The sequence below is a fragment of the Eretmochelys imbricata genome, chromosome 11 (genome assembly GCF_965152235.1).
Source record: "Eretmochelys imbricata isolate rEreImb1 chromosome 11, rEreImb1.hap1, whole genome shotgun sequence".
Lineage (NCBI taxonomy): Eukaryota > Metazoa > Chordata > Testudines > Cheloniidae > Eretmochelys > Eretmochelys imbricata.
In genome coordinates, this window is record NC_135582.1 from 57,094,721 (window position 1) to 57,115,926 (window position 21,206).

Genomic DNA, 21,206 nt, shown 5'->3' on the forward strand with positions numbered 1-21,206 from the left:
CACGGGGCATAGTTTGCCCATCTCTGGTTTAGAGGCACTGACCTTTGTACTTCTTGAGTAAAATGCTCAAGGTAAACTTCCTTGTTATGCACAAAGTAGTATTACTTGGAGTTAGGTGCACCGTCAGTTCACTTTAGAAATAATAAATATAAAAACATCACAGACTGGGTCTGGGGGGAGGTAGCAGTGGTCAGGCAGCAAAGGAGCAGGGTCTGTGAGGACAGGAGCACTGGACACCACAGGGCTGGGCCTGGAATGTGTAGATGGGGGAGTTGGAGACAAGGGAGCATGGGTGTAGTTTGTGAGGCAGGGAAGCACTGCCACCCCAAAATGCAAGCCTCACAGAATTTGGACCCCCTGTACCCCCTGCCATACACAGCCCCATTGCCTAGATTGGAGCTGCTCCAAAAATATAGAAGTTACACTATGCCTGGGTGGGGAGTGGGAGCTGGAGATAAGGGGCAAGACCTGAGGGGCGGGGGAACTAGTGCCAAGGGAGAAGCATTGGAGGGAGCTATAGGGCAGGGTTCAAGGTGGGGGGAGGGGCAGGTGCTGGAAGGGGGTACGGCCAGGGTCTCCGGTGAAGGGGAGCTGGAGATGAGGGAAGGGGGCTATAGGACAGGGTTTGAGGGGTGCAGAAGCTGGAGATGAGGGGAAGGGGCAGGCACTGGAGGAGGCTATAGGGCAGGGTCTGAGGGGTGGGGGGAGCTGGTGATGAGGGGAGGGGGATACAGGGAGGGTCTGAGGGGTGGGGGGAGCTGGTGACGAGGGCAGGGGGCTACAGGACAGGATCTGAGGGGTGGGGCCGGAAGCTAGAGACCAAGGATAAGCAGTGGTGGGGGCTGAGGCGCGGGGAAGCGAGACCAGGCGGGGCAGAGTCTGAGGGGAGGCTTGGAGACGAAGCAGGGTCTGGGCAGTGGGGGAGCTGGAAGGCGGGAACCGGGACAGAAGGCTCGTGGGGGAATTGCCCCGCGCGCAGAACGCAGGGGGCGCAAGGACACGCCGCAAAGCCTTGTCTTACTCCTCCCGACGCCAGCCTGTGTAACTTTAAGAGCTGCTGAGTGTCACTCCATTCGGCCAATCAATGGGCTGATTCCAGCACTCGCCCCGCCCCTGTTGCTCCCAGCCTTATGTAACCCCGACAAAGCCAACCCTAAGCCTTGTGACTGCGCGCGGCCCCGTAGCTCTGTGTCGCGCTCTCGCACCAGAGTCATGGGGTGGGTGTGGGAGGGGGTGTGTCGAGGGTAGGACACCGCAGTCCACATAGCAGTGACGTGAGGGACTTTTAGCACGGTGATTGGCGTCGTCTGGGCGGCTGCTGCGCGGTGATTGGCTTGCTAGAGATGGGGGCGGGTCTGGCGCTGGCAGCCGTTAGGCTGGCTGACTGGGATGGGGGGGTGAGGTAGCGGGGCTGAACATGGCGCGGAGCGGCCGGGCGCTTGGGAAGGTGCTCGCCGAAAGGCTCACGGCGCCGCACAGAAGCGTTCTCAGGTAGGCGGGGTCCTCCAGTCACAGGGACATGGGGCGGTTTAAAGGGGCTGATGACTCCCCCCGGGGCCCGTTCTTCCCCGCGCTGCGAGCGGCTCCTCCCACCGCGTAGGAACTGGGAATCTCCCTTGAGCCGCTCCCCCACCTCGTGAGAGGTGGCCCCTGCTTGCTCCACCCAGGAGCTGAGTGGCGATAATTAGCAGCGTTGACATTCGCCTTGCGGTCAGTAGGCTCCAGAGTGAACACGCTGGAGATGAATGGGGCAACTGCTTGCTCCCCTCGGAGCCCCCTTCTGGCTGAGGATTTGGAGTCCAGGGGCCCAGGTCTCTTTCCAACTCAAAAGCAATAAATAGGTAGCTAGGTAAATCCCCCCTAGATAACCCCAACATCAGGCTGGAGTTAAGGGGATAATTTAAGGGTGAAATACAGTCCCAGGAATATTGTGATTCCAAAAAACTTTACTGCAAATGAAATGTCTAGTTCTGCTTGAAGGAAATGCAAAGCATTAACTGTTAGCAAACTGACACTCTTTCTAGCTGAACCAATATATATAATTTTGGGGTGTATTTCAAACATATTTCAAGACCTGTGTCATGACATTTTAATAAATGTAAGGTTGATTAAGAGTCAAGATCTACCCACTTTGTGTCACAGCTGTTTCTGTTAAACCCAGTCTTTCAATTATAGAGGCAAATTGTGTGAAAACAAAAGAAAACTTTGAAAGCAAAATGGACTCAACTATTTCTTTTAATAAGGAGTGAAATAATAAAGGAACTCTTGCAGCCTTTATTGTTATTAGGGAGCTGCTGGTTGTGCCTCCATGTTAAGGTTGAGGTAAGGTGTGTGTGGTAATAAATAGGTTGGAGTCAAAATCCCTTCATGATGTCATAAACTACATTTAGTTGTTTGACACAGGGACTGAAGTAGAAAAATATGAGATCTTTTTTCCCTCTTTGGAGGGGGAAAAAAAGTAATTTTATGTCCTGTCCACATTCAAGTGAAGTTTAATGTGGGCTGGAGATACTAAAATAGTTCATCCTTGTTAAAGGAAAGTAGCTTTCCTTGATGAAGCTGAACTGTAGCTCACGAAAGCTTATGCTCAAATAAATTTGTTAGTCTCCAAGTTGCCACAAGTACTCCTTTTCTTTTTGCGAATACAGGCTAACACGGCTGCTACTCTGAAACCTTTTTAAAAATTATTTTAGTATGTGTGGTTTGAGGACAAACTCCATTTCCAGAAACTGTGTTTATATGGTTATAGCCTATCTTAAACAAATGTGATGTTTAGGTGCTTTTGATCCAAGTGTAACTTGTCTTAAAATGATAGTGTGTTCAGAACTTTCTGTCCTTGACAGTGAGATAAAGAATTAGGGGAGTGTAGATATTACTAGGTTTTCATAAGCACTATGTTCATGATCTACCAAATACTTTAGCTATAGATCCAATCTGTACCAAATTTATATAAATGTATCTTTATAATAACTTGTATAATGCATGTACCAAGTACATACCTCTATCTATTAATGTTTTAATCAATAATGTGCTATTAATAAAAGAGGGAGAGACATTCAGACCACCCTTCCATAAAGTACTTTGGCCTGTGCATTTTCCTTTGTCACCTAGTGCAGAGAGGAGCATTGTGGAAAGCTGCACAATTGTGTGAAAAGAAAAGATGTCTATGTGGTATCTTAACACCACGCAGCTGCTTACAACCCCTCTAATGTGTGAGCTTTGCTCTGCCTATGTGTTGAGTACCAAACTAACTAATGAGGGAGAAATTGATGTCCACTAGGATTTGGAATGAGATCAACTTATGTCACATTGGTGACACAGGCCATAAAACAGCCACTAGATGACATTAACTTTATGAAACTGATATTTGAGAAACTATGAACATGGTTACAGTGGCACATCTTTAGTACTAATATGTTTTTTCTATCATTTGTTAGATATCTCTCTTCTTCTAGTACTTGATTCTAATCAACTTCAATCTTAAAACAGATCTAGTTTTTTAAATTTAATAAAATCATGGAGTATATGTTGTTTGAACATGTAAGATACAGTAGTAACTGTTGACTCCGTGGAGCATGAAAGACATGTGGTACCATAGTAGTTGTCCTAGCATTTGGAGATAAAGCAGTAAACGATTGGTTTGGATAATAGTAAAAAAGGTATACTAAGATGTGAAAGCTGCCTGCCCTGTTGCTAGAGAGGGGTAAATGCAGGATTAGAAGCCAAGTACTTTCGAGTTCTAATATGAGCACTGCTGCTATCTGCCCTCTGTGCCTTAAACAAGTCACTAATACTCTACATCTGTTTCCCTATCTGTAAAATTGGGAATATGTAGTGTCTGAAGATGGATGAACAATGAGTGTTGAGCACTGTTTTTTATATAGCTAAACTAAATACTTTGTTACTACATGTGTCCTTGAAAGAGTTAAAAGCCTGATTCAAGAGTGGCCCTATGCTTAAGTCCCACTGGTGTCATGTATTTCACTGATGTCTTTTATAAGGATGCTTTCTTGAATCGGAGCCAAAGACAGCACATTCTTGATATCTGATTTATCTTCAGATGAAATCAAGAGAAAATAAACTGATGATGCAGTATTCCATATGAAACCTCTCCAGACTTGTTAACCTTGTAATTTCTTCTTATGTTAATCATACCCGCCTACCTTTGAATGGTATTAAAGCTCTAAATCAGACACTATCTATCAGCAATTATTTCTCATTGTCCTTATTTATGTTGTTTAACATCTAGAATTGGGATTTGGAAGTTGCAAAGCAAGCCTATCTGAAAAATGGTTTGAAATACTTTTACTGTATCATTACAGAAATTTAAATACACATTTACTTTTGACAATGTACTATATATAGTTAAAAACTCTCACGCTTTATTTTTGTCTGTGGTCGAGAGAGGCTAACTTAAATGTAAAATAAAGCCTATCCCAGTATTGTATGCACTATTTCTGAGTGCATTGGCCAGATTTATAGAAATTGGATATGGATAAGGATTTATTAATTATTTTATCAATCTCTCTGGCACTGCAAGATTGTTTCTATATGGTACCCCTTGCTGCATCTTGTCCAGGCACATTGCTAAATTATGGGACTGTAGTCACATCTTTTGAGATACAACTGTCCTACAGTCAAATAGATCTCATTCTCAAGGGTTTACCAGATACTCAGCCTAACTTTCCCTTTCCTAATTTCATACCAATACTCCTGGTTGTATCTCCGATACAATCCCAAGTAATTCCTTTCTGTCTCTGGTGTTTAAGATTCTAAATATTTGTGGTCTATGATCTTGTTTCACACGTTTTATTACCTTGCAAAATATGTATCTATTATCTCTCCAGAATGTGATAGAGTTCTTTGCTCTCTTCTGAAGTCCCTTCCAGACTGGTTTTCTGTCTAACATGGTGAACCAGAATTAAATGCAACTGTAGCCCTGGGGTAGTTGTACAATTGAGTTGTTACTTATTGCAGTTCTTAGGGGCATAAGCATTTTTGTCAAGTGTTCATGATAGCTTTGAATAGAATTTAGTTACTCAAGTAGATATTTCTATTATATAAGCTCCTCAAAGCAGGGATTGTGTCTCAAGAATATTTATAAAATGGCTTCTATAATTACAGTATTATTCGAATGTCCTGTAATAAAGCTCCATTGAGGTGAGTGCAGAGCAGGTATGTGATGCTTCCATGATGTATTAAATGTCTGCCCCATAAATTTACACTGTTGGTTATTGTAGGAAATTAGTGGATGTTTTGCAGTCACAGGCCAGCAAAGTTAATAGTTTCTTCTTTAAATAGTTGGCAGTTTACACTTAGTTATCATAACTTGCTAGACTTCAGTGGTTAAGGAGAAGACTCATCCACCAGTGCACTATGTTTAAAAAAAAAAAAACCTTTCAGCTTATTGGGGAAGGTCAGTTCCATTTTTAACTCCTCATTCATATGACTGCTTGATTCTAGAGTTACAAGCTCTGATTGTGTTAGAAATACGATAGAAACCCAGATAGTTCATTAGATATTATGGGGAGAGGAACCACTGGTAGGTAATAGAGCTCTCTCTTTTAAATGCCTTGATGCCAGGAATCAGGACTTCCTGAGGTTAACTTTTGTATAAAATATACTAGTGCTTCTTAACAATGAGAGATCCCAACTCAAGCAGAGTGTTGAATTTAACAGTGTAGATGGATCTATAAATGTGATGATTCACATTTTAAAACTGAAATATGCTTTGTATTTGTCCATAATCTTAAATTCATTGAGAGAATATAAATATGACCTTTATAAGTATTTCTGAAAAGTAAATGGTGAGGTTTTATTTCTGAAATTCAAGATTATATATGATCTCAACTGTTTCAGGAGAAACAAATGTCTAAAGTAGGATAAGGAGTGTAGTTTCCTCTCCAAAAGGCCATGCAGCCAGGAACTTGCTTTTTAAGAGAAATAAGGGGGGAGGAGAAACTAACTTCTTGTCATCTGAAACATAAAAATATGAATGTATTTTTAATGGTATTCAGCTGTGTATTTCAGACTCCAAACTTCTTTTTCTGTTCACATATTCAGAATGGGACAAAATATTAGAGATGACATCTGAAAACTACTTTGTATATTAGCAGGAAATGCTGGTCTGCAAATCAAAGTGAACTCAGTTTAGTGTATGGCCTCAGACTGAGTTGAAGCCAAGCCTTAAAGGAAGGCCTTTGTATTTTACTGTGCCAATTTTTTTTTTCCATGACTGGGAGCTATTTTTAGTTTCGCCAAAGACAAAAAAAGGTTAACATTGCATCTTCAACAGCTTACAGACTGTTATGGAGCTCATTTTCACATCTGAATCAAAAATTTTCAGCAATACTGTAGAACAGATTGCCTGTATATTTCACTTTAATGTATGCAGAATTGTAGCCGTGTTGGTCCCAGGATGTTAGAGAGACAAGATAGGTGCGGTCATATCTTTTATTGCACTTCACCCACCTCTCTATCTTACTTCAAAGCATTAATGATTTGTTTTGTTAATCAAAAACACACTATAATAAAACATTTTCACAATTGCAGGCACTTGGCTTCATGTGGTATTCTGATGAGCAGAATTCCTCAAATGCAAGCATCTGTAACAAACCGTACCTTCGCAAGAAGAACTTTCTTCAACATTGCTTCACCATTCGGAAATAAAAGAAAAGAATATTCTGAGAGAAGAATTATAGGGTTTGTATAATAGAACTATGGAAATAGACTTATAGATGTGTGTGCATTTGGTTTCTATAAGTTGTTGTAGATAACCAGAAATACTAGAAATGTTTATGGCTTATGTTTAGTGCTGACTAATGATTTTAAAGGAGCCTGACTTTCAGAAAGTGTAGAGCATCTCTCCCCTCAAAATCAGGCCCCTTTTAAGTGCCTCAGAATGACCACCAAAAAATGAAGACACTAAAAATCACTAGCCAGTTTTGAAAGGTTTAGTTGTCTTGTCCAGAAATTAAACCCAGTGTTCAAAAAAATGTATAATAAATAAAATTTAAAAAGCTACCCCTTCTAGTGGAAAGAATGCCTTAACCATTTAATCTGCTTCTGCAGAAAACTAATTCCAGCAAAATAACAAAGGTATGAACTCAACTAGTTTTTCCTCATTTGCTCCAAGAACATGCTAATACTTTGCACTTATATTGCATCTTTCATTTGAGGATCTTAGATTGTTGTTGGGGTGTGTGGAGAGGAAGCATTATCCCTGTTCTATAGATGGGGAAACAAAAGTACAGAGCTACAGCCGAGGGTGAAATCTGGCCCCATTGAAGTCAGTAGACACGGACAGGGGTAAAGGGGCCAAGGCTGGGTCTGCAGCTGGGGGTGGATCTGTGGCTGGGAATGGGGCCGCTCCCAGGTGCAGCTCTGCTCCCGGTCTTGGCCCTGGGCCAGGAATGGAGCTGTGACCAGTGGCTGGGGGTGGGGGCAGGGCCAGGAGCAGAGCTGTGCCGAGGCTGGGGACAGGAGCCAGGGACGTGGCTGGTGGCGGGACTGGAGCAGAGCTGGGGGCAGGAAGGGGTTCCGTGGTGCTCCCTCCCCACCATGTCCCCTGGAAGTTCCTAGCAGGGTGTGCCCCACAGTTTTGGGACTTCCGTTTTAAATTGTTAGGAAACATGCAAAAAGCCTTTAATATTACAATTAAGAAAACAGTGAAGATATTTTACTTCAGAAGGGCCAAAGTTTAGGATCTCTTTCTTCTCAATTTGATGACTGACATTGGGACACCTAAAGCAGAAAAGAGGCTGCATGTTCTACTTTGCTTTAATTGTTTGTAATGTCACCAGTTGTTTTAGGAAAAACTCAAGATCAGAATTTTGTTTTTATTTTTTTTCCAAATGCTCTTTAAAATGTTTTAATCTTTAATTTAAACCCATCCCCATACTTCCTTAGAGTCCAATCCTGCAAGTGCTATGCACATTGGAAGTCAGTTCACTCTGTGCGTATCAGGAGGTGCACAGCACTTTGTGGGTATGGGCTGATCTTACTTACTATTTCTAAAGCACCATAAATGTAGTAATACTTCAAACAAATAAGAATGTCCATGTCCCCAAGGAATTTGCCATGTGAAGTTTAAACAAGATGTATGAGGGAAGACAACAAAATGCTGGGCACAGGATGGAGGGTGATGTGCGGACAAGGCCTGATGGAATAAGATAATGGAGTTGCTGAGGTAGCTGATGGTTAAACTAGGCAGTTCACAGCATGCTGAAGGATTGAAGAAATGAAGGGTACAGAGATGGGTCTGAGCTACGGTTTTCCCCCTATGTTAAAAGATAATAGGGAAAGGAGCCAGTAGGGGAGAGTGGTTAAAGAGAAAAGAGGAGGTGAAATAAGCAGAAGGGAGGAGTTATGAGTTGAAGGGTTAGAGGGAGATAAACAAAAAGAGACTACAGCAGCAGGAGGATTCTTTAATTAAGTCTGTTTTCTAGAAACTCCTGGAGATGAGTACCAGTCCATTTGAAGGACTAAGGAGTTGACTGTACAGCTAAACATATGCAATGCCGCCTATCTTTGCTCCAGGTGGTGCTTAAAAATATACTCATTGTATTGTATGTGGACAACATTTGACTTTCAAATGGTCATAACTGGTTAAATCAAAATCGGTTTTCTTCAGAAGACTGACAGGTCTCAGTGAGGGCAATTTCCATGTCAGATGGTTGCTAGATTTTTTTGTTTTTGTTTTTATTATTTTTCTGCAAGGTAGCTTTTTTCCTCTTTCCAAAAGCAGCTGTAATTTTTCCTTCAAACTTGACATATACTCAGCCCCCCTCACCGCCCTTTCCCCCTCAAACCCTCCTCACCCCCAAAAAATCATTTCCCAACAGAAACCAACTTTGGAGACACTCCTGCAGCTTTGCCTCTAGCAGTTGTATCAGCTTTCCTAATAATATAGGATTTTTAAAGTTTGTATATTTTAAAAGCATGCAGTTCTGCAAAACATATGAATGGGCTGATTTGCTAAACGGTGGGATGAAAAGCTAAAGATCTGCAGAATTATACATACTTAAATTTGTATCTCTGAAGAATTTACTGCAATTTTGCATGTCTAGAACAGGGGTGGGCAAACTTTTTGGCCTGAGGGCCACATCAGGTTTCAGAAATTGTATGCAGGGCTGGTTAGGGGAGGCTGTGCCTCCCCAAACAGCCAGGCATGGCACAGCCCCTTCTCCCCCTCCCTTCCAGCTTCTCGCTTCCTCCATTCCCCCTCCCCCTGGCTCCCTGTCCCCTGACAGCCCCTGGAACCCCCACCCCTGACTGCCCCCCATCACCCCATCCAACCCCTCCTCTCATTCCCGACTGCTCCCCCCAGGACCCCAGCCCCATCCAACCACCCCTTCTCCCTGTACCCTGCCTGCCCCTGGAACCCCCACCCCTGACTGCCCCCTGCCACACCATCCAACCCCTCTCTCCTTCCTGACTGCACCCCCCGCCCCTGGAACCCTGCCTCCATTCCACCCCCATGTTCCCCGCTCTCTGACCGCCCCGACCCCTATCCACCTCCCCACCCCCTGACCACCACCCCTGAACTCCCCTGCCCTCTATCCAACCCCCGTGCTCCCTGCCCCCTTACTGCGCTGCCTGGAGCACCAGTGACTGGCGGCGCTGCAGCCGCGCTGCCCAGCTGGAGCCAGCTACACCACCGCGCAGCATAGAGCACTGGGTCAGGCTGGGCTCTGCAGCCGCACTGCGCCAGGAGCTTGCGGCCCCGCCGCCGAGAGCACTGCACCGGCGGCGCAGTGAGCTGTGGCTGTAGCGGGGAGGGGAACAGCGGGGGAGGGACCAGGGGCTAGCCTCCCAGGCCAGGAGCTCAGGGGCTGGGCAGGAGAGTCCCGCGGGCCGTAGTCTAGAAGGCTGAACTAGAGGTATAAAAACTGTTCTGTGGAAAATCACTTGCACAGTATTTGAAGAGCCTTTATGAATAATAGAAAACTTTTATCTTGATATCGTTGTTTGACCATTACAAATGAAGGTGATATAAATATTTACCCTGGGCTGAAACTTCGTATATGGGTCAGAATCAGTTTAAAAAAAACTGTTCTGCATTTACCCCATTAAAAACTAGTTCAAGACAAGACTAGAATTTCCATCTTGCTTTCACCCTAAGGGTCTGAATGAGATTCTGACTTATTAAAAAGTCGGAGGGAGGTTTTTATTAAATCCAGCATCTAAGTCTAATGGCTTCTTTTTAGGGTTTTTTTTGTTTGTTTGTTCATTTGTTTTTTTGTTTTTGGTAAAGTCCATTTGATACAGAAGTAGCTTAAACTTCAGACTAAAAGGTTCCCCCCTTTTTGAGACATCTAAAATTTAGTACCAACAGTGTTTATCTTGAAGAATTGCATGTGCAGACTGCTTGAAATGGGCTTTTAGCTTTTTTTTTTTTAAATACTGAGTAATTTAGGCTCCAATCCTGCAAACACTTATGGATATGAGGGGCTAGTCATATGCATGAAATTACAAATTACTCATTTGTGTGTTTGTAGGATTGGGATCTTAGCTCTCGAATGCAAGGGACTAATAGCAGAAGCTTGACAGAACAGACGGTGGGTAAGCACTGTGCTGGCTTCCCCACCTAGCTTTACCAATATACCTCATCCTAACCTGTGGCACCTCATCTATTCCAATGTCTTGCTTCCCTTGAGCAAATACTGATTTGTGCCAAATTGCTTACAACTCTTTCTTAACTATTTTTAATTAGCTAAGTTACCTGTACATTTTTTTAACAATAGCTATATTGTCTTCAGTTGATTGTATCTTTTGAGATTCTAAGTTGTATGATTTTTAGAGTGAAAATATTCATTTAATTTTTTGTAAAGTGTAGTCAGCATTTACAGTGCTGTATAAATTACTGTTAAAATCTTAAAAGGATGTAAATCTGCAAAGTCAAGAACTCATATGTTTGGAAATACCAAATTAAAGTTGCCCATGTAACTTATAGTAACTTGAAAAGCTTTTATATTTAAATTACTACAGTTTTATAACTGGTAATGTCATGTTTCTATTTCCAGGTATTCCATGCAGGAAATGTATGAAGTGGTAGCTGTTGTGGAGGACTACAAACTCTTTGTTCCTTGGTGTAAAAAGTCAGACATATTATCCAAACGTTCTGGGTACTGCAAAGCCCACTTAGAAATAGGATTTCCTCCTGTGGTAGAGAAGTATACATCAGTTGTTACCCTAGTGAGACCTCACTTGGTTAAGGTAATTCTTATTTTGTGTATTTCTTGTGTGTAACTTTTCGTAATATCCAATTGTATAAATGTAATACTTTAAAGAAAACAGGAAACTATGACTTCAAAACAAAATTCAAAAATGATTCATAAAGCTGTTTTGAGTGGTGCTATATTTTCAAAAACTGTGTGTGTAGCTTTTGTTTAAGACCTAATTACAGCTGAGGGATATTGAACATTGTTTTTAAAATGTGTCTTTAAAGAAAAATCTTTGCTTTATTCTTTTTATTGTGTGAGAAATAACCAGCCAATTATGTGATACATGTATATACCATTCCTAGTTCTCTTCATTATAAGGAATGCTTGTTAGTATATTTTTTTATATAATCCTCTTTAAACTTAAAATTGATTTTGACTTACCCGCTTCTCAAAGAAAAAGGGGCATGATGCTTCAGACACTTCAGCAAGAACTGTGGCATCTGTCATCACTCTCCTCCAGCGTTCATGACTTACATTATTTGGCCTGTTTGGCTGGAAAGGAGCCCTTTAATGGTGAAGGCTTGTTCAGTAGCAAGACTGATGAGAAGATGGAGACTTTTGAGTTAAGCTGGTCAGAAGAGAAGGAACCCTGCTTCATCTTCTTTCATATTGCAGAGGCAATAACTTTCATCTGTTTCCTTTTACCCTTCTTCATAACCGTTTCAACCATGGTAGTAACCAAAAAGGCAGATTAAAAGGACAACATTTTAAGCAGAAGTCTGGCACTTCAGCTGCTCTTTTGTCCTCTACACCTACTCAGGCTCAAATTCAAGGGTTGCTCGGGAACCTAATCTCTTATTTCTTTTGCACTTTTCTGTCTCACACCTTTCCTTCACTTTAGGAATCACCTCATCCATTTTCTTGCAGCATGGAGTAAAATTGCCATAGATAACTTGTGTTAAAGATAATTGTTTGGCTAAGCAGTCCAATTCTGCTCTTTCTCCCATCCCCATTCTTTCCAGGGATTCCTCTTATAAAAAACACTGTTAAGAGCAGAAATGGATTCCTTGTTAAGTATGCGGGATATAAGATGCCAAGACAGTACAGTGGGAAGAAGGGCTTTTATTTAAAGTACTTTCTCATTCTGGGGGGTAAAAATCAGGACCTGAGACAGGTGAACAATTACAGCAGAAAGTTCAGGTTTCACATGCTGACTGGACTCTATCCCTACTATTTTTCTACAAGACTGGCTCTTGACCTAAAAGAGAACTGTGAATGTAGGCATCAGGCTGCTTCATAACTATCTCTTAAATTTACAGCTCACCTTAAAAGAGCACATCTAGTCTTGGAGAAGACTAGAACAGGGGTTCTCAACCTTTTTCTTGCTGAGCCCCCCCCTCAACATGCTATAAAAATGCCAGAGCCCAGTGGGGTTTGGGGGTGGGGGAGGACTTGGGGCTCTGAGCTTGGGGGGGATCCTTGGGCATAGGCATAGTTTTACTTCTGTTTTGGAGTGGGCAAGAGCTGGCAGGGTTCGAGACCGCTCTGCACAGTGGGGTCCAGGGATGGAGTGTCACCTCCACCCCCGACTCACTCAGGAGGCCACCCAGCCTGTCTGGGCTGTGGGGGGATGCAACCAAAAAATATAACTCAAAGGGGGGAGTCAGTTCAAAAAGTTTGAAAACGACTCAGGGTGCAAAGGGGCGTAGCTAGTGGCTGTGTGCAGGCAGTGGGATAGCTCAGGGTGCAGGCAGGTGGTAGCTAGGGGCTGTGAACAGGTAGGCAGGGACAGTCCTAGTGTGGCTCCTGGCTTCAGCCCCACGCTGCTCCTGGCTTGGGGGGAGAAGGGGGTGCCAGATTCAGCCCCACGCTGCTCCTGGCTTGGGGGGAGAAGGGGGTGCCAGATTCAGCCCTATGCCGCTCCCAGCTTGAGGGGTAGGGAAGGGGGTGCCAGATTCAGCCCCGCACTGCTCCCAGCTTGTGGGGGGGACGGACATGGGATTCAGCCCCACACTGCTCCCGGCTTCGGGGTGTGCTGGTTTCAACCCCGTGCCACTTCAGCGCAGGGGCTCGGGGCTCTGGGTTTCAGCCACGGGGCTCTGTGGATCCACTGAAAGGGCTTGTGGACCCCAGTTGAGAACCGCTGGACTAGAGTGGTGAACCACCCCTAAGAGTGGTGAAGGGAGAAATCTATTTTTGGTGCTTAAGGTCTCTCCCAGACCTATTGTCTTTGTCTATATGAGGATTTTTTTTTCCCTAAAAATTCCCACCATTCAGATCCATCAGTGTTGGCAAAGTGGGAATGGTACCATAGACAAGGAGCTGCTGGCATTCTAACTTGTGTTATTATGGTGGCAAAAACACCAGCAGCGCCTATCCACCATTGTTGTTGCTGACAGCGTTGAATCGTTAGTATCAACAGTGGCCGATGTGAAGGAAAAAAATTCTAGTATTGATGTGTCCGTTGAGGCTAGAAGAGTTGCAATGGCAGCATGCTGTTTCCCAGGGTAGAGGAAGAACCATGTAATTTCTTTCTGAAAATTCCAAGGCAATTGGGGAGCAGCATTTAGGCGATTCTTGAAGAGGGAGCATTGTTCAATCCTCTGCTGGAAGTATGGCCAGCCCAAATCTGGATTTGGACAGCAAACAAGAGTGAGTGAAAATAAGGGCTACATTGATCTTCAATCCCAGAGTGGAGGTTACGAAGCCAACACCACTATACTCCCCTAATATAAAACTTTAGGCAAGGACTCTAATCAGATCCGCCTGTAAGCACTGCTTGCTGGGAACTGAAGCCAAATATGTATACTTATGGCCAGATTCTGCTATTCTTCTATAGATTAATCCCTTACGTTGAAATCAATGAAACTCTTCATTCAGTGAGAGTGGTAGAATATGTTCCTTAATGACATGCATTTCTCGTGAAATAATATTTGTGAACTCTCAAACTTAGAGGTGGCTGCAGTTGAGACCTACGGTAGTTTAACATATAGCCACTAATACTGTTTAGCATCAAAAGACAATAGCTACAAATTAAGACCATTTACACAGGGTAATTACAAATATTGGAGACATTTCAGTGCATATAATTTATACACAAGAAATTGTAAAGGTTAAATATCAGATGCCTTGTTTAAAACCATGGTACTTACAACACAATGGTACTAAATGATTGCAATTTACAATACTAGGGGCACTATTCTGTTTGTCCTACATACGTCGATCTCTTAGTTCAGTGCACCTGCTTTGAAATCTGTTGTGGCTCTGAGAACAGAAATTGGCCCCCTCCACACCGTCCTTTTTCTACCTAAGAACTGCTCCTCATGTAGATAACTTGATTACATTGCTTGAAATTATTTTAGGTAAACTGGTCTTTTCTTGGCTTCAATGCAGGAGAAATTCTTAGCTGCACCATGCCTTTTAATATGTAGTGAAACGTGAAAACATTAACTTTCCTAATACCAGCTTCCAAAAGGAAATACTTCGGCCTCGTATATTTAATGTACGAGAGCATAGTTCTAGCTTAACTCTTAAACTTTCTTTTAGGCATCCTGCACAGATGGGAAACTATTTAATCATCTGGAAACAGTGTGGCGTTTCAGTCCAGGAATCCCAGGTTATCCAAGAACATGCACCTTGGATTTTTCAGTAAGTATGGTAATTAAGCTCACTGACTGCTGGAAATGGGACATGGAAATGTACTTAAAAGCAAACTACAGCCATGATAAACACAAATGTGCTGCTACTAATGAAAAATATGCTAAGCACATGCACTGAAAAATCATGTTAACTTTACAAAAGTTACTGTTAAACTTTACCATGTGAAAACTTCCCTTTCTAGTCCTCATGAGGAATACTTCTTGGATGAAAACATTAGCTTCCACTGCAATGAAATAGTTTAAGGGGTTGAGTATATTCCTCCCCTCAAACTACTAAACACTTAATGCTGGTGTTTTCCAGGCTGCCAGACACAATTATCCCATATGTATTTGTCTTAGTCAGCGATAGAAAAGCCTACTAGATGATATAGACCATGGCCCCACAAATACAGGATTGTTCTCATGTTAACTTCTAGTTTTAAATATTCCAATGGAGAGGATTCCAATGGAGAGGAGTGGTATTTTCCCTCTGCTATTTAGCATAGAGTAGACTCTTTTTTTCCTTTTTTGTGTACTGACCTTTCTTCTTCCTCCTTTGTACTGTTATCCAGTCCCTTTTTGGTTGTCTCAGCCAAGCTGTATGTATTGAGCTCTTCTGTTCTAGTCTTTTCTCCACATAAGTGCTCCAGTCCCTTAATCACTTCTTGCTCCCTTATGAACTGCCTGCATGCAGTTTATATGGTTTGGTAATGAGGTGGCTGCAGTTAGATGTATTCCAGACAGTTACACTGGAGTTGTATTCAGGGAAAATAACGCCTCTCTATTCTATGATGGGAAACCACTGCAGCTCAAAACTGTGTTAGCCCATCTCCCTTCTTAGTTATTTGTTTTTTTAAATTTATCTCCTAATTCCTCTGTGTGTATCTTTCTCTCTGGCTATATATATATAGAGAGAGAGAGGTGTGCTTTTTTGGGGGGGTCATTCCCAAGCCAGGGACCTACCTGAAAACTTGCACCTCTGTATACAGCCTGGCCTACAGCAGCAAATGCTGTACTCATGTGTGGGTAGATATTGTTGCCATCTGCTGGAGTTCCCTGATTTAACAAACTCTCTCTCCTGTAAATAGGAGAGAGCTCTTTTGGTGCCTCCTGTAATTTGAGACCCTCTTGCATGGGCTAATCTCCTTCCATTTATTGGGATTGGGGACATCACAAGTTCAGTAATAGGAAAACAAGCACATGCTTGTAAAATTAAATGATCTTGCAGGACATGCCACTTAAGCTTGCAAGATGTATGGACCCCCAAGCTATTTTACTCATAGAATGTAAAAGCTCCCCAGAAAAATTTATTGTCCTAAAGCTCCTCAAAAAAAGCAGTATGCTAGCTCCCACTGATTGTGCAGAAATGCTGAAGGCTTTATCCCAAACCTTGTGTGAGTTGAGAAAGTCAGAATGACTGGTTTTAAATCCCATAATCCAGATACCTTGTTCTAAGGAAACACAAACTTTAAAAAAAAAAAAAATCTTACATAAACCACTTTATGACATTCTAGGTTGTTAAAGGGAGTCAAAATTGGCCTTAAAATGGACACTGTTTGACTTTACGTGGAACTGCTATCATGGCCCTTTGCCATCCACCGTATTTTGAAGAGGTAAATGGTTTGTATCAGTAACCGAAGTAGAGACAGTTGAGTTCGTTGGATGTAGAAGAGGACTCTGAGTGAGGCACTTTGGAATTCTAATCTTGCTCTGTTGCTGACTCGCTGTGTGCCTACAGCAAAGTAATTTAAGTCTTTTCCCCATCTGCAAAACTATGATTAATACATATCTACAGTACTTTACCGGTGTGGTGTTATGGATTAGTAAATGTTTGTACCCAGTTTAGAAAAGTAAAGCACACTAATGGTTATTCCTTATGCTTGCTCTCTGAATAAAACATTTTATCATCTTTGACATCACTTAACAGTGTATACTGCTGGGAACAGAAGTAGCAGAGACATCTCCACAGCCTTTTGGAATGTGACAGAGGGCTTGGCTACACTTGTGAGTTAGAGCGCATTAAAGCAACCCCAGGCGTCCTAGCTCACTACCCGTCCACACTAGCAAGGCACGTAGAGCACTCGTGGTACTCCACCTCAGCAAGATTAACGGTTGTTGCGCCTTGGCTGAAATGCCCGGGCGTCAATGTGAATGAGGTGTTGCATTACTGCGCTCTGATCAGCCTCCGGAAACATTTCATAATCCCCTTAAGTCAAGTGGCCACTCTTGGCATAGTTTTGGAATTGCTGCAGGTATGCGGATATGCCCTTTGAAAGCTCTATTATCTGCTCCGAGACACAGCAACCATTACTGTGGAATGCTGTGTGTGTGAGAGAGAGAGGGGTGGTGGGGAGGAAGGTCTGCTGCTGTCTGAACTTACAAGACAGCATGCTGACATGCTCTCTCCCCCCACATACACACAACACACTCCCTGTCACACTCCACCAGCCCTCCCCCCCATTTGAAAAGCATGTTGCAGTCACTTGCATGCTGGGATAGCTACCACAATGCACTGCCCTCTGTGGCTGTTGCAAGAGCTGCTAATGTGGCCATGCCAGTGCGCTTGTAGCTGTCAGTGTGGACAGATTGCAGCGCTTTGCCTATTGCGCTCTACGAAGGCTGGTTTAACTCAAAGTGCTCTACATCTGCAAGTGTAGCCGTGCCCAGAGTAGAACTAAGTTATTTACAATAACTGAGGGTTTAAGTGAAACAACTGAAAATGTAGTTTTTGGGATGTAGCCTTAGATGCAAAAATAGAAATCTGAGCTGTGGGCTGCTGCTTGTTCCTACAGGCTACTGTGCCAGTCTTCAACCAAGTCAGCAGTGAATTCTGAATGAGAGGTATCTTAGATCTAAGCTGTGTTTTAGCTCTTTTTAACCTTTCTTCCTACATAGCTTGAATACAGCATAGTGTTATCTGCAGTTCACTGGAAAAATCTGTAGTATCTGAAGTTTTTAAACAAAATTAAACACTGATACTTTTTTGCAGGACACAACTTTTGGTCTCTGCCCTGTAGTTCTTGTTCCCTAAAGAACTTTTAGAGTTGCCAAAATGTGCTTGTCTTGCTTGAGTAAAGTTGCATGTGCTTAAAACCCTTGTATAAGTAGATTAATATGCACACCATTCCACATAACTCAAGAGGAAGACTGCTGTATCTATTTGAAGCTGTAAGGTCAATTTATAGGCAGGCTATGAGTGCCTCATTTAGAATTTAATTGGGACACCACTCTTAACACTGACTCTTAGGAAGAATGACACATGATGTTTAAGCATCTTCCAGGAAAGAGTGCACCTGCAGCAGCTGAGTACATCTTAACACCATGCTGCAGCTCTTAGTACTGATTGTGGTAAATTATCACCTACTAAACCATATGGGAATTTTGTAAAAAGATTTCTCTTACTAGGGTGACTTGTGTATGCAAAACCAATATAACTGAGTTAAGACAAGATTCCAGTTTATAGTGATGAGTGTTCCCTAACTAGGGACAGTACCAAGTAATATGACAGGCTATTTCATGTAAACAGTAACATGGTTGTCATGAGTTATTTAAGCTTCCTTTCTCTTTCCTAATGCTTACTTTATGCTGATATTTTTGTTTTAAATACAAGAATAGCTAAATGGTTAGAGAGAATGATAGGATCCAAAATCTGGGACTGTAATAGTCTTAGGCCTTGCTGCTTATAACTAATACATTAGTGCTGTATAAAATCAGTTCTTATTTTGTTTGAGAGAGACCATTCACTAATTGGAATACTTGGATCCAAAGGTGGTGAGAGCAGCAAATGTAGTTTGCAGCAAAGTTAAAGCTATAGCCTTAATCACTGAAAGATGGGATGTGGAAAAGTAGCAGCTGGTCTTCCTCCCTAATTGCCATATTATTCTTTCCTTGCTTTAAATGTAGCTATAGCATATTATGACAACCACAAGTCAAGGTAAAAACTAGATTTAGTGTTAAAATGAAACGCCTTTTGTGTTCAATTGTGTTTACACATTCTCTCTCTATTTCAGGATCTAGCTCAGTGCCACCCATAAATGATCTCTGGCTGTAACTCCATGTCTGCCAGACCTTACTCACCTGAATTCAAATCTATTTTCACACTTTTCCTCTCATTTACCTAGGTCTCAGTTTGCCTCAGTCATGAACTTATAACTGCATGCATTATTCACCCATCTTCACTTTTTTTTTTTAAATAGTGATTGTGCTTTTGTATTATTACTGAAGTATTCTGGGCTGTAGCATGTATGAAAGATGCTATCTAAAAATGAACTGGGTTGAATGGCTCATGAGTTTTCACTTGATATTTTTCAGAGGGATACATAAACTTCATTTGCATAGGGTTAAATCTCCCCTTACAATTTTTTTTAAATTGTGCTAGATATACAATTAAAAATACCCTTAAGTAAACAGATTATTTAATCTTGCTTTATCAAAGTCACTGAAATGATAGATGCTAGAACAATCTTTCTTCTTGATTTCTCAAACAGGTTTCTTTTGAGTTTCGTTCACTTCTACACTCTCAACTTGCTACACTATTTTTTGATGAAGTTGTTAAACAGATGGTAGCTGCCTTTGAAAGAAGAGCATCCAAACTCTATGGCCCAGAAACTAGTATACCTCGGGAGCTAATGTTTCATGAAATTCATCACACATAAGGGAAAAAATTAGTTCTCTACCTTTATTATACTCTAATTTGTACACCTTATTTATAAGAGGTGCTTTTCTGTGGGCATCTATTTAACTTAGCTTTGTGTGATACTGCTGTACAAAACATGCATATAAGATGGAACCAGATGTACATAGAGGAATATTCAAGCTTCAAGTGCAATTCAGGGTGTGGTGTTTGTAACAAGCTGAGTGGCAGCTTCTGTCAGCTAGCCAACCAAGATTGCCTTTACCTTGCCAGTTTGATTATATGATGAACAGCACATCAGCATTACTGCCTTATCTAAACTGTTAAGTTTTTTGCAGTGTTTGTATTAAGTGTATGAAGTTTAAGTTATTAACAGTTTTTGAACATATGTAACTTATTCTCATGGTATCAGTATCAACCCAAACAAGTTCAGGAAAAGACAACTGCCTGTAACTTCCTACTTTTCCCTGCATCAGGAATTACTAGACTTGTGTGTCAAAAAAGACTGAAAAGAATGCATTAATAGATGGCTTCAATACATTTTAACTGACAAGATTCCTGTGGACAAAGCATTGCCATCTTAGATTAGCAGCTGTGGTAAAAATATAAACTGACACATAACAGAAGTTAAGAGCAGCAATTCCTTGTTCTATAACTTGCTGATGTAGACTAAATCAGTGTGGTATTGTATAAAGTATATGTAATTCACTTAAATACAAAGGTCTAAAGTGAGCAATTAAAGGAAGCTTTTTAAAAGAAGTCTACTTAAATCCACCCATTCAGTGCTACCATCAAACAGATTACTGTAACATTAAAACAATGCAAAGGGGTAAATTATGCCAAGAATTCTTGAATGCATTTGATGGGCTGGCATTAGGGCTATTCCCTTGTCTTAACTGTCTATATTCCCCCTCCTTCCCAAAAGCAAGCTGGAGCTAAATTGTCTCAAAAATTAAAGCTATAAATTAAGTGAATGAAGAGATCTGCATTTTTTCTATATTATATTGAATTGCTTAATTCCTGTTTTAATTTTACCATTAGCTCAAGTCTGAAATCAGTGAAATATTTACCCCTTTTCCCTTTCAGAAAAGTTAGATGTATTAACTGTATATAGAGTAGATATCCCAGGAAAAAGTAAATCCCTTCAGATTCTTAAACTGAGTAGATTTAAATCAGTTGCAGGCATTACACTATGAGTGCACAATTTCCCTCCCCATACAATAGCTTCACTGTTTGCTGGGAACATGGAACCATGAGACTGACTTGAGTTTTCTGTCCCTCTGCAAACTTTAAATTGAAGGAAAATTTTCTCCCACTTTCCCTGGAGGACATCATGAGTTGCAACACTCTTCATGCAGCTGCAGAGGTATGGTTCTTTAAACTTCAGGTGTTAAAAATATACACCCCAATGTGTTTAAAGCAGTGACAAAAAAAATCTCCTCTCCATGTTCTAGTAGAGTGTCTGGTGATACAAAATTGTTAGTTTTCAACCTGGGGGGTACTAGTTTACTTTACAAGACCTGCTAATTCTCCTGTAGAAAACACAAGATTCCTTTTGAAATATCACAGGCAATTTATTCTTTCATACCCTCACAGTTTTCCCAACACTGCTGCTAAAAGGATCCAATACATGAAATAGGATTAGTACTCAATAGGCAGAGTGACAAGTCCCTGTCCATAGCTTACTACTTCAACTACATTAAATTTAAGATTAATTTTTCTTAAGAACTGTCAGTTGAGCTTGTGGTCTACACTCACCCTCCATGGAGG

The 21,206-nt window shown here is 41.8% G+C and overlaps 1 protein-coding gene across 1 annotated transcript; it reads left to right on the forward strand.

Moving 5' to 3' along the window:
- Positions 1–1,371: 1,371 nt before the first annotated feature.
- Positions 1,372–20,410, forward strand: COQ10B (coenzyme Q10B). The gene is made up of 5 exons (XM_077830324.1): positions 1,372–1,491; positions 6,553–6,702; positions 11,025–11,217; positions 14,712–14,813; positions 19,291–20,410. Exons 1-5 carry the CDS (start codon positions 1,418–1,420, stop codon positions 19,456–19,458), a joined length of 687 nt encoding a protein of 228 aa, XP_077686450.1. The 5' UTR covers positions 1,372–1,417; the 3' UTR covers positions 19,459–20,410.
- Positions 20,411–21,206: the final 796 nt, after the last annotated feature.

What these genes read in the sequence shown, in the direction of transcription:
- COQ10B (XM_077830324.1), top strand. Translation starts at nt 1,418, where the DNA reads ATGGCGCGGAGCGGCCGGGCGCTTGGGAAGGTGCTCGCCGAAAGGCTC. An exon ending in CCGCACAGAAGCGTTCTCAG is followed by an intron (nt 1,492 to 6,552) that starts GTAGGCGGGGTC and finishes TCACAATTGCAG; the next exon opens with GCACTTGGCTTCATGTGGTA. An exon ending in TCTGAGAGAAGAATTATAGG is followed by an intron (nt 6,703 to 11,024) that starts GTTTGTATAATA and finishes TTCTATTTCCAG; the next exon opens with GTATTCCATGCAGGAAATGT.